The sequence below is a fragment of the Staurois parvus genome, unplaced genomic scaffold, assembly GCF_062004578.1.
Source record: "Staurois parvus isolate SC_StPar_1 unplaced genomic scaffold, SC_StPar_1.0 ptg001644l, whole genome shotgun sequence".
In the NCBI taxonomy this organism is placed as follows: domain Eukaryota; kingdom Metazoa; phylum Chordata; class Amphibia; order Anura; family Ranidae; genus Staurois; species Staurois parvus.
Genome location: NW_028319440.1, coordinates 205,571 through 220,160, shown reverse-complemented (window position 1 = coordinate 220,160; position 14,590 = coordinate 205,571). Strand labels below are relative to the sequence as shown.

Sequence of the window (14,590 nt, the reverse complement as noted above, 5' to 3'; positions counted from 1 at the left end):
GCTCTAGACCATGGGTGTCAAAGTGGTGACCCTCCAGATGTTGCCAAACTACAAGTCCCATGAGACCCTCCACATGTTGCCAAACTACAAGCCCCATGAGGCCCTCCAGATGTTGCCAAACTACAAGCCCCATAAGGCCATCAAGATGTTGCCAAACTACAAGTCCCATGAGGCCCTCCACATGTTGCCAAACTACAAGTCCCATGAGGCCCTCCAGATGTTGCCAAACTACAAGTCCCATGAGGCATTGCAAGCATGACTCCCAAAGGCAGAGGCATGATGGGACTTGTAGTTTCGCAACAGCTGGAGGGCCGCCATTTTGACATCCCTGACTTAGGATGTGTTCTCTTCACTGAACATATGGTACTGTGCAAACGTTTTAGGCCGGTGTGAAGAAATGCTGCAAAGTAAGAATGCTTTCAGAAATATATATTTTAATTGTTTATTTGTATCCATTTTACAAAATGCAAAGTGAGTGGACAGAAGAAAAATCGAAATCGCATTAATAGTTGGTGTGGCTTCAAACTGGCATCAGAAAGTCAGGGATTTTGTAGGATTATAGTCAGGTGTAGGATTAAACAAATGTACCGAGCAGTTGCTAATGATCATCAATTTCATACGCAGGTTGAAATAGAGACATTAAAGTGACTGTAAAGGTTCTGTTTTTTTTTTTTCTAAATAACAAACATGTTATCCTTACCTGCTTTGTAATGGTTTTTCACAGAGCAACCTCGATCCTCCTCTTCTCAGGTCCCCTGCTGTCGTTATTGGCTCTCCCTCTGAGTGCCCTCACAGAAAGCGGCTTTCTCTGGGGGCACAAATGCATGCTCACTCCTGAGCCCTGCTCTGTCTCTATAAGACACACAGAGTGTGGCTCGGCTCTGCCCCGCTCCCTCCTCACTGGCTGTGATTGACAGCAGCAGGAGCCAATGGCTCCCTCCGCTGTCTCAGCCAATGTGGAGGGAGAGACCTGGGAGAGCGGCTGTTCTTGTGCACAGCTCTGGATCAAGATCAGCCTCAGGTAAGTATCAGGAGTGGGTTGGGTTGGGGTGGGGGGGGTGCTGCACACTGAAGGTTTTTTACCTTCATGCATAAATTGCATGAAGGTAAAGAACCTGCAGCCTATACAATCACTTTAGATGAAACAAACTGAATAGAAGCCTTAAAATTGGGTGAGGAACAGCCAAACTCTGCTCATAAGGTGAGGTTGTGGAAGACGGTTTCATGTCACAGGTCATACACCTTAGCAAGACTGAGTACAGCAACAGGACACAAGGTAATTATATCACATCAGCAAGGTCTCTCCCAGGCAAAGATTTCAAAGCAGACTGGGGTTTCAAGGTGTTCTGTTCAAGATCTTTTGAAGCACAAAGAAACGGGCCGTTGACACAGTTGTCGGGTAACATTGAGGAGCGTAGATACAGTGGTCAGGTAGCTGCTGACTTTTAAAACACAGCCACTTACCCGTCCCTCAATCCAACGGTGTCCTCACCACCGCTGGTTTCACCGGCCGTCTTCTCTGCCTTGCACCGGCATCATCAGTGTGGGCACCCGGCTGAGACAGCTTGCGGCTTCACAGCCGGGTGCCCACTGTGCATGCGTGAGAAGTGCTGCACTTTGTGAATGGCCCCGTAGTCTTCTGGGACCTGTCACGTGTCCCTGAAGACTACGGGGAGGAAGGACAACTTCCGCTTCCGATCGCCTAGGCCAGGGGTAGGCAACCTGCGGCTCTCTAGCTGTTGTGGAACTACATTTCCCATGAGGCATTGCAAAGATTACACAACTGACAGTTACAGCTATGACTTGCAGAGGCATGATGGAACTTGTAGTCTTGCGGCTCTCAGGTTGCCTACCCCTGACCTAGGCGATCGCAGCAGAAGTGGGAGCGGGTACCTCTCAAATTCAGGTACCCGCTACCCAAAGGTGCCAATCTTTAATGGGGAGCGGGGGACAAAGCATTAAAGCGGAACTTCCCCTTTCGGGTGGAACTCCGCTTTAAGTACAGGTAACCTAATATAATTTTGAAAGGCTGATGCCACAAGTATAACTAAAATGATTAAAAAGAAAGTCCACTTATAATTTAAATAACAGTGCTAAATGAAAAATGGCCTTTACCCATGTATCAACCCCCCAAGGAACCTGAAATTGCTGCTCCATTAAATGGATACATGGTGAAAAAAGGCCGTAAAATACTTAGCTGGCCTCTAGAAACGTCACTCTTGGCTCCCAGTGCCTAGACAGCGGTCATATTGTCTTCTTCGAAGGATTGATTCAGTATTCAAAAATAGCCATGGAATAATCAGCTCTAGCTGATCTGGTTCTCAGACGGCCCGGCCAATGCGGTGACATCACACTGCTTACAGGAAGGATTCCAGAGCACTTCAGACTGCCTAGAACAGTGGTGGGCAACCTTTTTTTTTCAACTGAGCCAAATCTAGCCAAAACCACGATTGAAATTACTTTTGAGAGCCACATTTTTAAAACTGAAAATACATCCCCCATATAGTAATTCATCCCCCATAGTAATTCATCCCCCCTATAGTAATTCATTCCCCATATAGTAAATCATCCCCCATAGTAATTCATCCCCCCTATAGTAATTCATCCCCCATATAGTAAATCATCCCCCATAGTAATTCATCCCCCATATAGTAATTCATTCCCCATATAGTAATTCATCCCCCATAGTAATTCATCCCCCATAGTAATTCATCCCCCATAGTAATTCATCCCCCATATAGTAATTCATCCCCCCGTATAGTAATTCATCCCCCCGTATAGTAATTCATCCCCCATATAGTAATTCATCCCCCATAGAGTAATTCATCCCCCATATAGTAATTCATCCCCCATATAGTAATTCATCCCCCATATTAATTCATCCCCCATATAGTAATTCATCCCCCATATAGTAATTCATCCCCCATATAGTAATTCATCCCCCATATAGTAATTCATCCCCCATATAGTAATTCATCCCCCATAGTAATTCATCCCCCATATAGTAATTCATCCCCCATAGTAATTCATCCCCCATAGTAATTCATCCCCCATATAGTAATTCATCCCCCATATAGTAATTCATCCCCCATATAGTAATTCATCCCCCATATAGTAATTCATCCCCCATATAGTAATTCATCCCCCATAGTAATTCATCCCCCATATAGTAATTCATCCCCCATATTAATTCATCCCTCATATAGTATTTCATCCCCCACAGTACTATTCCCCCCCAAGTAGTAAGCCAAGTCCCACCTTTTTTTTTCAACTGAGCCAAATCTAGCCAAAACCACGATTGAAATTACTTTTGAGAGCCACATTTTTAAAACTGAAAATACATCCCCCATATAGTAATTCATCCCCCATAGTAATTCATCCCCCCTATAGTAATTCATTCCCCATATAGTAAATCATCCCCCATAGTAATTCATCCCCCCTATAGTAATTCATCCCCCATATAGTAAATCATCCCCCATAGTAATTCATCCCCCATATAGTAATTCATTCCCCATATAGTAATTCATCCCCCATAGTAATTCATCCCCCATAGTAATTCATCCCCCATAGTAATTCATCCCCCATATAGTAATTCATCCCCCCGTATAGTAATTCATCCCCCCGTATAGTAATTCATCCCCCATATAGTAATTCATCCCCCATAGAGTAATTCATCCCCCATATAGTAATTCATCCCCCATATAGTAATTCATCCCCCATATTAATTCATCCCCCATATAGTAATTCATCCCCCATATAGTAATTCATCCCCCATATAGTAATTCATCCCCCATATAGTAATTCATCCCCCATATAGTAATTCATCCCCCATAGTAATTCATCCCCCATATAGTAATTCATCCCCCATAGTAATTCATCCCCCATAGTAATTCATCCCCCATATAGTAATTCATCCCCCATATAGTAATTCATCCCCCATATAGTAATTCATCCCCCATATAGTAATTCATCCCCCATATAGTAATTCATCCCCCATAGTAATTCATCCCCCATATAGTAATTCATCCCCCATATTAATTCATCCCTCATATAGTATTTCATCCCCCACAGTACTATTCCCCCCCAAGTAGTAAGCCAAGTCCCACCTTTTTTTTTCAACTGAGCCAAATCTAGCCAAAACCACGATTGAAATTACTTTTGAGAGCCACATTTTTAAAACTGAAAATACATCCCCCATATAGTAATTCATCCCCCATAGTAATTCATCCCCCATATAGTAATTCATTCCCCCTATAGTAATTCATCCCCCATATAGTAAATCATCCCCCATAGTAATTCATCCCCCATATAGTAATTCATCCCCCATATAGTAATTCATCCCCCATAGTAATTCATCCCCCATAGTAATTCATCCCCCATAGTAATTCATCTCCCATAGTAATTCATCCCCCATAGTAATTCATCCCCCATATAGTAATTCATCCCCCATATAGTAATTCATCCCCCATATAGTAATTCATCCCCCATAGTAATTCATCCCCCATATAGTAATTCATCCCCCCATATAGTAATTCATCCCCCATATAGTAATTCATCCCCCATATAGTAATTCATCCCCCATAGTAATTCATCCCCCATATAGTAATTCATCCCCCCATATAGTAATTCATCCCCCATATAGTAATTCATCCCCCATATAGTAATTCATCCCCCCATATAGTAATTCATCCCCCATATAGTAATTCATCCTCCATATAGTAATTCATCCCCCATATAGTAATTCATCCCCCATAGTAATTCTTCCCCCATAGTAATTCATCCCCCATAGTAATTCATCCCCCATAGTAATTCATCCCCCATATTAATTCATCCCCCATATAGTAATTCATCCCCCATATAGTAATTCATCCCCCATATAGTAATTCATCCCCCATATAGTAATTCATCCCCCATAGTAATTCATCCCCCATAGTAATTCATCCCCCATATAGTAATTCATCCCCCATAGTAATTCATCCCCCATAGTAATTCATCCCCCATATAGTAATTCATCCCCCATAGTAATTCATCCCCCATATAGTAATTCACCCCCCATATAGTAATTCATCCCCCCATATAGTAATTCATCCCCCATATAGTAATTCATCCCCCATATAGTAATTCATCCCCCATAGTAATTCATCCCCCATATAGTAATTCATCCCCCCATAGTAATTCATCCCCCATATAGTAATTCATCCCCCATATTAATTCATCCCTCATATAGTATTTCATCCCCCACAGTACTATTCCCCCCCAAGTAGTAAGCCAAGTCCCACCTTTTTTTTTCAACTGAGCCAAATCTAGCCAAAACCACGATTGAAATTACTTTTGAGAGCCACATTTTTAAAACTGAAAATACATCCCCCATATAGTAATTCATCCCCCATAGTAATTCATCCCCCATATAGTAATTCATCCCCCATAGTAATTCATCCCCCATATAGTAATTCATCCCCCATATAGTAATTCACCCCCCATAGTAATTCATCCCCCATATAGTAATTCATCCCCCATATAGTAATTCATCCCCCATAGTAATTCATCCCCCATAGTAATTCATCCCCCATATAGTAATTCATCCCCCATATAGTAATTCATCCCCCATAGTAATTCATCCCCCATAGTAATTCATCCCCCATATAGTAATTAATCCCCCATATTAATTAATCCCCCATATAGTAATTCATCCCCCATATAATAATTCATCCCCCATATAGTAATTCATCCCCCATAGTAATTCATCCCCCATATAGTAATTCATCCCCCATATTAATTCATCCCTCATATAGTATTTCATCCCCCACAATACTATTCCCCCCCAAGTAGTAAGCCAAGTCCCCCCTGTGTCAATTCACTTACCTTTGCTCCGCGCGTTCCTCTCGCCGTGTTCCCGCGCCGTTCCGGTCTTCAGGGTGGACTGTGAGAGGAGAGGAGTTTGTCACGCTGCCCCGCCTACATCCTGACAGCCAATGTTTGCCACGCTCCGCGGGCCGTAGTTTGCCCACTGCTGGGCTCGCTGCAGAGCCCTGACTTTTGGGGTGGCCGCCCGAGAGGAGGGAGGGGAGCGGGCGCCCAGCACACAGAAGAGCCGCATTAGAGTGTGTAAAGATCCGCATGTGGCTCGCGAGCCGCGGCTTGCCGACCACTGGCCTAGAAGACCGACTTTTCTTCCTATTTCACTGCAACATCCTTTAAGAACCCGCCGACAGCTCACATCAGGTATACTGCGAGTGGGCAGCTGGTTCAGGTACAATCAGGTACATGTATCTTGGCTGATTCTTCCGGGGTGAGTGGCGTACATCCCCTGGCGACCCGTGCTGTGACTGGACACAGAGCGAGTTTTGCAGCTGATTTCAGCCGATGATTTTGGCTGAAGTCAGCTGATCGGCTATGTCCAATTACACACAGATCTCTGTGTTTCCAAAAACACAGAATGAAAAAACAACAAAACCACTGGTTGGTAGATTTGCTGAGAAATATGACATCTGGAGCAAAGTCGACTGAAGTGGGACAGGAGAATGAATGGGGATTGGCCGAAAATAGACACCTATGGAAGGATGCTCTGAAAATTTAATAAATGGAATAAACTTCATCAAACGGACTGACAAAGAAAAAAAAAAAAAAAAAAAACAACCCAAGACACCTGACAGAGGACAGAAAGGCCCGCTAGCACCCCCCTCCCCTCAATGACCATGTTTACCATTTAGAAAGATCCGGACATGTTGTTTCCCTGGTTGTGGAGAGACACCAGTAGATTGCTTATCTTCTCCATATTCTGTTCAGTTGTCAGTGAGGAATTCTCAGACATCTGCTGGGACAGAAGTGACGTCACAGACTGCCCATCTCCTTGAGATTGCCCTGGCTGAGCTAGCGCCATCATCTGGTCGGGCATAGGTCCTGTGCCTGGAGATATCAGCTGAGTGCAATCTAAATGAAAAATCGTAATTGAGTTACTAGACTGATATCTATATAGCTGAATTGTTGATGAACTCACGTTTTAGTTACAAGAGAACCGGAATCTTCAAAGACATTGGAATATGTTTTGACTTAAAGTGGTTGTAAACCTCAGATATGAAGTATGAACAAAACACATCCCGCTATAGTGTGTACTTGTCTCAGTCCAGAGCACCAAGTGTAATTTCTTTCTGCTGCCTCATTCCTCTGCTATCTGCATGAGTCACTTCTGACAAGTTTTGCTGACACCAAGAGAAAAATGGTGACGGGGAGGGACCTCCAGCTGATTGACAGTCTCAGCTCTGTTCCTGTGTGCTGTGTGGAGGGGGGTGGGTTCTCTCCCCTCCAATTAGCTCTTGGAACTCCCCTCAATGACCTCTGCAGAGTGTAATTTCAGCTCTTCACCCCATTTTTTCTGAACTCTCAGGCAAGCTTATGAATTCAGCAGTTTAAAGGATAAATTCACCTTTGAGGACACGTTACATGTTCCACCCGTTTTTAGGGTGGAACATGTAACATGTTCCCATAGCTGCAGCCACGCCTGTTGCTCCCCTCCCTCTGACAGGGGCAGTATGGGGCAGGGGTGGACTGACCATTCCAGCACTTGGGGCACTGCCCGAGGGCCCGGGGTCAGCAGGGGGGGCCTCATTAGATGCCCCTGGTACCTTTCATAGGCTTTTTTGGGTGTGGTTTGAGTGTGGGCAAGGACACAGGGGCCCCATGATCCCCTATTGCCCGGGGGCCCAATGAGCTGCCAGTCTGCCCCTGGTACGGGGAGATGTTTCTCTGTACTGTCAAATTTGAAAATAGCGCAGCTGTGCGGGGCTCCGCCCACACGTCCACGTCACTTATTCACAGAGTTCTGAGAATGAGTGCCTACAAGTCCTGGCAGCCTTAGTGGCCATCGGCTTGTAGTTTTCAATGAACTACGGCGCCATGGTAGTTAATTGAAGCTTCCTGTCAGAATATCTGCCTGACCGTACATCCCGTACACCCCATACATCCCCCGTACATCAAGCAGATATTCTGACAGGTCTGCAGGAGACCTGCACGGCATCAGCGATCTACTGATCGTTGGTGCAATGCTTTCCAGGCTCCTGTAGACAAAAATAATAAATGCACATTTTTTTACCTGTAAAAAAATGTGCATTTATTATTTTTGTCAAAAAAGTGAACTTACCCTGCAGATAAACAGCTACAACTTATGTAGGAGGATTTGTTTAATCTCTGTGCATCACCTTAGGCCAGTCACCCCACTGGATAACGTAAGGGTTTACAACCACTTCAACCTTGTGATCTCTTGGAAGAGTCAGTGGGTTTAGATTTAATTTTTTATTGGTATTCACGTAAAGAAAAATCCAATGTATTTCAGGGAGTTGTAGCAGAGCTATATAACCGAGAGATAATATGTGATAATGGAGGCATATGTTGGTAATGAAGCAAGGTGCCTAATTTTTATTTCCATCAAACATCTTGGTAGAATGGTTTTGAACGGGTACACAAAGTTGACCTATGACATAAAGAACTACAATGAAGTATTTATGTGGCAATCCACAGAATATAATACTACCTCAATGCTATCACACATCACAGTCTATACTCTCTCTATCCTAGAAAGCTGAAGAAAGAGTACCTTAAAGGCCAAGTTCACCTCTAAAAAAAAAAAAAAAGTGAATAACTGCACATTTTTTGCAAGTAAAAATGTGCATTTATTATTTTTTTTTTTCTAAAACCTACAGAGCATTGCACCCAAGAGCACGAGTGCAATGTCAGGCTCCTGCAGAATCTCGGCATAGCTGTCTAACCATACCTCCTGAAGGGGTAGACAGTTACTGGAGAGCAGGAAGATCAATTAATTTCTCACAGTAGGAGGTGCATCTGAGCGTTTGCGCTATTTTGCATTATTTTGCGTGTTCCCGTGTGTTTTTTTAACAGGAGGCTCTATGCTCATGAAACACGCAAAAAAAAAAAAAAAAAGGTGCTGGCATGATTTTTAAATCATGTCCCACCAAAATGCTAGGTACTGTGGTACCAACGTGGGCACAAACGTGCGACTGGTGGGGAATTAATGGCACCCCCACGCATCTGCAAAAGACATCGTATTTTTGTGCGGTGCGGGAAACCGCACGACTTCACAAGCATTCTCGCACTGTGAAAAGCCTTAAAATGTAGTTTGTAAGGCAAAGCCCCCGTGTTAGCACAAATGCCCTCTTCCCCTGATGGTGGGGGAACTTATGCAGCACTGTGCCGAGTTAGATTACTGCCCCCACCCATGGGACATGAGCAGCCTGGAGGGGGAAAGGGAAAAGTAATCAAGCCCTTTACAGTCCGATCATGAAAAGATTAGTATGTTAATGCCTGTGTATGGAGAGGAATGGAGAGGAGGGAGAGAGCACACCCCACACCTCCTCCCGGCTCTCTCCTCCTCTATGCTGTTATTTGTACTCTTTCCGACAAAACTGACAGCTGTGCAAACCACCGACCTGTCCTTAGCAATGATGACATCATCGGTTAGTAGGACGCGGACGGGCGGCTTGCACAGCTTTCAGTTTTGCTGGGAAGAGTACAGATAACAGCATAGAGGAGGAGAGAGCCGGGAGGAGGTGCTAGGTGTGTTCTCTCCCTCCTCTGTGCACCCAGACATAAATAGAGTAACCCTTTCGTGATCGGACTGTAAAGGGCTACATGCCATTTGGCCGTGGCACCCTGGTTGTAAAACCCTGCTCTATACCATAGTAAATCTGAATTTGGTTCCACTTTAACATGGCGGGGGCTACTAAGCTGCATTAATCAAATACATGCCTTAAAAAATGTAAAAAAAAAAAACTAAAAACTTACTGTTCTGAATTCCAAACAGGAACATTCCGGTGGCTTGTGGAGAGGATGCTGATGCACTCTGCATCTGGCTCATGGCGCCCCCTGCAGGACTGTGGAACATAGAGGCCTGTTGCTGAGGAGGGGGTGTAGTTCCCTGGATGGACTGAGGGAACAAGCTTGTCTGCTGAAGTTCCTGTTCCATACTGCTTTGCAGAGCAGACATGGAGGCAGAGGACATAAATAGTGTCACTTGTTGCTCTGGAGAAGTTGGGGAGGGCTGAACGAGCTGGAGCTGAGGGGAGTTGTGAAACATGGGTGCCTGTTGCTGCTCATGTTGAGAGGTGACCGGGCTTTGGGCCTGAAACTCCATGTTTTGTGTGTGAAACATGGCCTGGTTCTGCTGATCCTGGGTGCCCATTTGTTCCTGGCTTTGGCTAAACATCATGCTTTGCTGTTGCTCAGGTGAAGCCATGTTGGCCATAGAACTCTGTGCACTAAAAAGAAGGTTCTGACTTTGTTCATGGGGAGAAGGGCTGCTCTGCATACCCACCATGGAGTGAGTGGCCTGGAAGAGGGCGTTCTGCTGTGTTTGTGCCTGGAACAAGTTCTGCTGAGACTGCTGCTGCTGTTGTTCCTGGGTGATCATTGAGCTCTGGATGTGTGACAGTTGCGTCTGTTGCTGGAATGCTGACTGCTGTTCGGGAAGGGTGTTCTGGCTAGAGAAGAAAGACAGCTGCTTCTCTTGAGGCACTTGGTTGCTCTGTAAGGAGCTCATAGAAAACATGTTGCTGGGAGGTTGCTCCGATGAAGCAGAAATGGCGCCTTGCAGATGATAAAGTGAAGACTGGATCTGATCTTGTGCAGAACTGGAGTTCTGATGCTGCACCATTGAGGCCTGGGGGTGGAACAGGGATCCTTGTGTTTCTTGCGCCATGCTCTGATTATCCGCTATTGTGTTTTGGGAGTGGTAAAGTTGAGTGTGTGAGTGGGGAGACTGCTGCAAAAAGTTGCCCGTCTGAAGTGCCATCATGTCTCCAGCTTGCTGGAACAGCCCAGCTCCTTGTTGTTGTCCCCCACTTGTCTGGACTCCAAGCATCTCTTCTGCAGATGCGAAAAGGTCAACTTGGGTTTGGCCATCCCCATTGTGCTGCATTTGGACCATGGTTGGGAAAACACTGCTCTGCATTTGCTCCGGCTGAGTAGAAGTGCTGTCACCATCTGCTGAGCTGGAGGACTGAAAGATACTGGAGTTTGTTGCTGACACTTGTTGTCCTGCAGAACCATCATTCCCACCAACACCTTGTGTGGAGAACATGTCGCACTGCATCTGCATCTCTTCACTGGTGGAGAGTCCACCCATTAAATGGGCTCCCTGCTGGTGCTGGAACACAGGTGACTGGATGGCTCCCGAGCTGGGGCTCTGTGCTTGGAAAATGTCAGACTGAATGGACCCTTGTGACTGGTGAATACTTTGCTGCATCTCCATAACAAGGGATGCATTGGTTTCCATGGCTTGTTGCTGATTTGACAATGTGTTTTCAGCCTGTTGGAGAAGGCTGTCAGACCTCGCAGAAAGCACGTTCTCCGATCTGCTATGTACTTGGTCAGGAGAGGAGAACATCCCCTGGCCGGCTGGGTTTTGTATGGAACCAACAGGCTGAAATATCCCAGCATTGATCTGCTCTTGGACTTGTCCAATTGCCGATTGCTCGTTTTCACTGCTACCTTGACTAGAAAACAGCACGCAAGACAACTGCTGCTGGGCCTCTAGGACTTGCTGAACCAAATCTACATCTGTGTTGTTATTGGAGACATTGGACTGGAAGTTGCCAGGCTGAAGCTGGTGAATTGTATTCTGCATCTGGCCAACACTGTTTGATGGTGTAAACAGACTGGTAGAGATCTGTTGCTGCAGTGTTTGAGCTTGTTCTTGCAATGCCGGTTTCTGGGACTGCTGTGTAGCCTCGGCCATCTGAGACAGCGTGACCAGCGCCCTATCAGATTGCAAGGTATCTCTCGGCTGGGCCTCCATTGTCTGAAATGGCGTTGTCTGCTGCATGATGGTGTCCTCATTATGGCTAGGAGATGCTTGGAAATTACTGGGCTGAGCAATGTCTTGTGTCTGGATGGTGGAAAGTGGCTCTTGTGGGAACAGAGTCTGTTGGTCAGTCTCAGTAGACAGGTGGGACACAGAAGGTGAAAATGACCCATTGGGAGAGGAATTATCCAGGTTTTGCGGGGCAGACACGACAATGTTGGATGCCTGTGGACAAAAGACGAAGGACCCTTTAACTTACTGAACTTATTTTGGAATATAGGGAGGGCAACATGTGACTTTTTTGTTTCTATTACTCTAATCTTTTATCATTCCAGGCACATTAAAAAAAAACAAACTGATTGCAAAGGGTAGCTGTATATTTAGCATGGTCACAGTGGCTTATTTAAATTGCCCACATATGGGAAATGGGAATACTAGATCCTGCTCGGAAAATTATGCTAGATCCTGCTGGGAAAAAGGAGGACACTAGATCCCACTGGCGAAATGAGTACACTAGATCCTGCTTGAGGGCAATGCAACCTTACAGATGCATTAAGGAGAATTTGTTGCCTAGGATAGAGGAATTATGTTTCAAAAACATACCTGCCAAAAGACAAACCTGTCAGGATGGGGCAGGCTTGGTCAACAGCACTGGGTCTTGGGATTGAAGTGGAATCTGCTCATCCAGAGGTCCCCTTTTGGATGGATGGGTACTCAGCCTGGTTACAGGGATTCCCTCCTTTGGGTGCTGGATAGGTGAGATTTGTCCGCAGGCTCTGTAACTAATAGCGGACAGCTAGCGGGGAGCGAGTGAAGAGGAGAGCAGCCGGAGCGAGTGAAGAGGAGAGTGACCAGAGAAGGAAGACAGCTGACTGCTATTAGTTACAGAGCCTGCAGACGAATCTCACCTATCCAGTACCCAGAGGAGGGAATCCCTGTAACCAGGCTGAGTACCCATCCATCCTAAAGGGGACCTCTGGATGAGCAGATTCCACTTAAATCCCAAGACCCAGTGCTGTGCTGTTCCACACCTGGAAGGAAGTTCACCAGATGCTTGATATACTCCGCTTCCCTAAGTGGTCCATGGTGGTTATATTTATATGTGCATATCCAATGCGCTTCTGGTGAGTGCGCATTTTTACTGTTACATCCAGGCACAAGCATTTGAATTCTGCTTTTATTGGGATCATTTACCATCCATTATTTATGAACTTTTATTGTCATTTTTATTGCCATTTTACCAGCGCTGCACTCCATTTATACAGTTTTCTGAGGTTTTATATGGTTACCTTTTAGTGCTAAAGCTGCTTTTTAGGGCGCTCACTTTGTCTTATCCTAGGCTTGGTCAACAAATAACATTTGATTCTGTGGGGGTTATTTACTGGGGAGTGCGAAATCTGGAGCAGCTCTGCATGCAAACCAATCAGCTTCCAGGTTTTATTGCCAAACCTTAACTGAACAAGCTGAAGGTAGATGCTGACTGGCTGCATTAGATTCTGAGTGCTCCAGTCTTAGTAAGTCAAGCCCACTGTTTCTCTTCTGCCTTAAAGCGGAGTTCCACCCAAAAGGAGAAGTTCCGCTTTAAGGATTGGTCCCCCGCTCCCCATTAAGGATTGACACCTTTGGGGAGCGGGGGGGTACCCGGATTTGACAGGTACCCGCTCCCAGTTGTCCTCCTACCCTCCCTCCCCGAAGTCTTGTGGGACACGTGACAGGTCCCAGAAGATGACGGGACCATTCAGGAAGCGCAGCGCTACTCGCACATGTGCAGTGGGCACCCAGCTGTGAAGCCGCAAGCTGTCACAACCGGGTGCCCACACTGAAGATGTCGGCGTCTGGAATACAGGACGGCCGGTGAAACGGGCTACGGAGGGAGCAACGTGGGACAGGTGAGTGGCTGTTCTTTAAAAGTCAGCAGCTACAGTTTTTGTATTTTTTATAGAGTGAGTGGAACTTTAAAGATGAAGTTCATCTTTTACTAAAAAATAATAAATGCATTTTTTGCAGGTTAAAAAAACTATGCTTTTAGGCTCCATGCGCATTAGCATTTTTTATGCACGTAGAAGCATTTTGTTTCTGCTCCTAGAATAATAATAAGTGTTTTTGGGAGCATTTTACCGCCAAAAAAAACCACTGCTCCTAAACGCTACTAAAACGCTCCAAACAGATTTTTTTTCCTGTCTTTTTTTTTTCCCTTCCTACATGTATTGTAAAAACGCTAATAAAATGCTAACGCTCCTTAACGCTACTAAAAATGCTATTACTGGTGGTTTTTTTTATTTAGCGGTCTTTTCCAGCATTTTCTGAGCTTAAAAAAAACAATAGTGTGCCCAGAGCTTTATTTGTTTATTTTTACCAGGTGCCTGCGAAGTATTGCAACCGCGATCAATAGATTGTGGGTGCAATGTCAGGCTCCTGCACAGTCTCTCTTCTAGCTTTCAGCCCGTACCTCTGCACAGGCTGACCGCTTGCAAGCTGGGGGGAGTGTGAATAGACTACGAGTGAGCAAATCATTACGTTATGGCAGAAGAGACTTTAAGTTTTCTCATTCACACACCTCTGTGAATGAAGTACGTGGCTGTGTGGGCGGAGCCCCACACGGCCACGCTGTTTTTAAAATGTGACAGTGGGTGCGGGGAGAGGAGGATGCTATGCCTGCTATTACAGGAGGGAGGGGGGGGGGTGGTGTCAGGTCTGGAGCATGTTACACCCTAAATATTGTTGCAACGTGTAACGTGCTCCAGAAGGTGAAGCCCAACATTTCTTATTTCTGATCTG

At 45.4% G+C, this 14,590-nt stretch overlaps 1 protein-coding gene across 8 annotated transcripts in view; it reads right to left on the bottom strand.

Annotated features, from left to right (window-relative positions):
* The window catches only part of NFAT5 (nuclear factor of activated T cells 5), a 132,698-nt gene that overhangs the window by 7,810 nt on the left and 110,298 nt on the right, over window positions 1–14,590 (bottom strand). For all 8 annotated transcript variants that reach the window (XR_016308602.1, XM_089663267.1, XM_089663268.1 and 5 more), the window contains 2 exons: window positions 9,796–12,037; window positions 6,704–6,930 (listed from right to left, as the gene is read on the bottom strand). Coding sequence is in view for 7 of the 8 variants with exons in the window: in XM_089663267.1 (XP_089519393.1) it covers window positions 6,707–6,930; window positions 9,796–12,037 (2,466 nt within the window). In the remaining variant the exon portion in view is untranslated. The remainder of the gene's footprint in view (window positions 1–6,703; window positions 6,931–9,795; window positions 12,038–14,590) is intronic.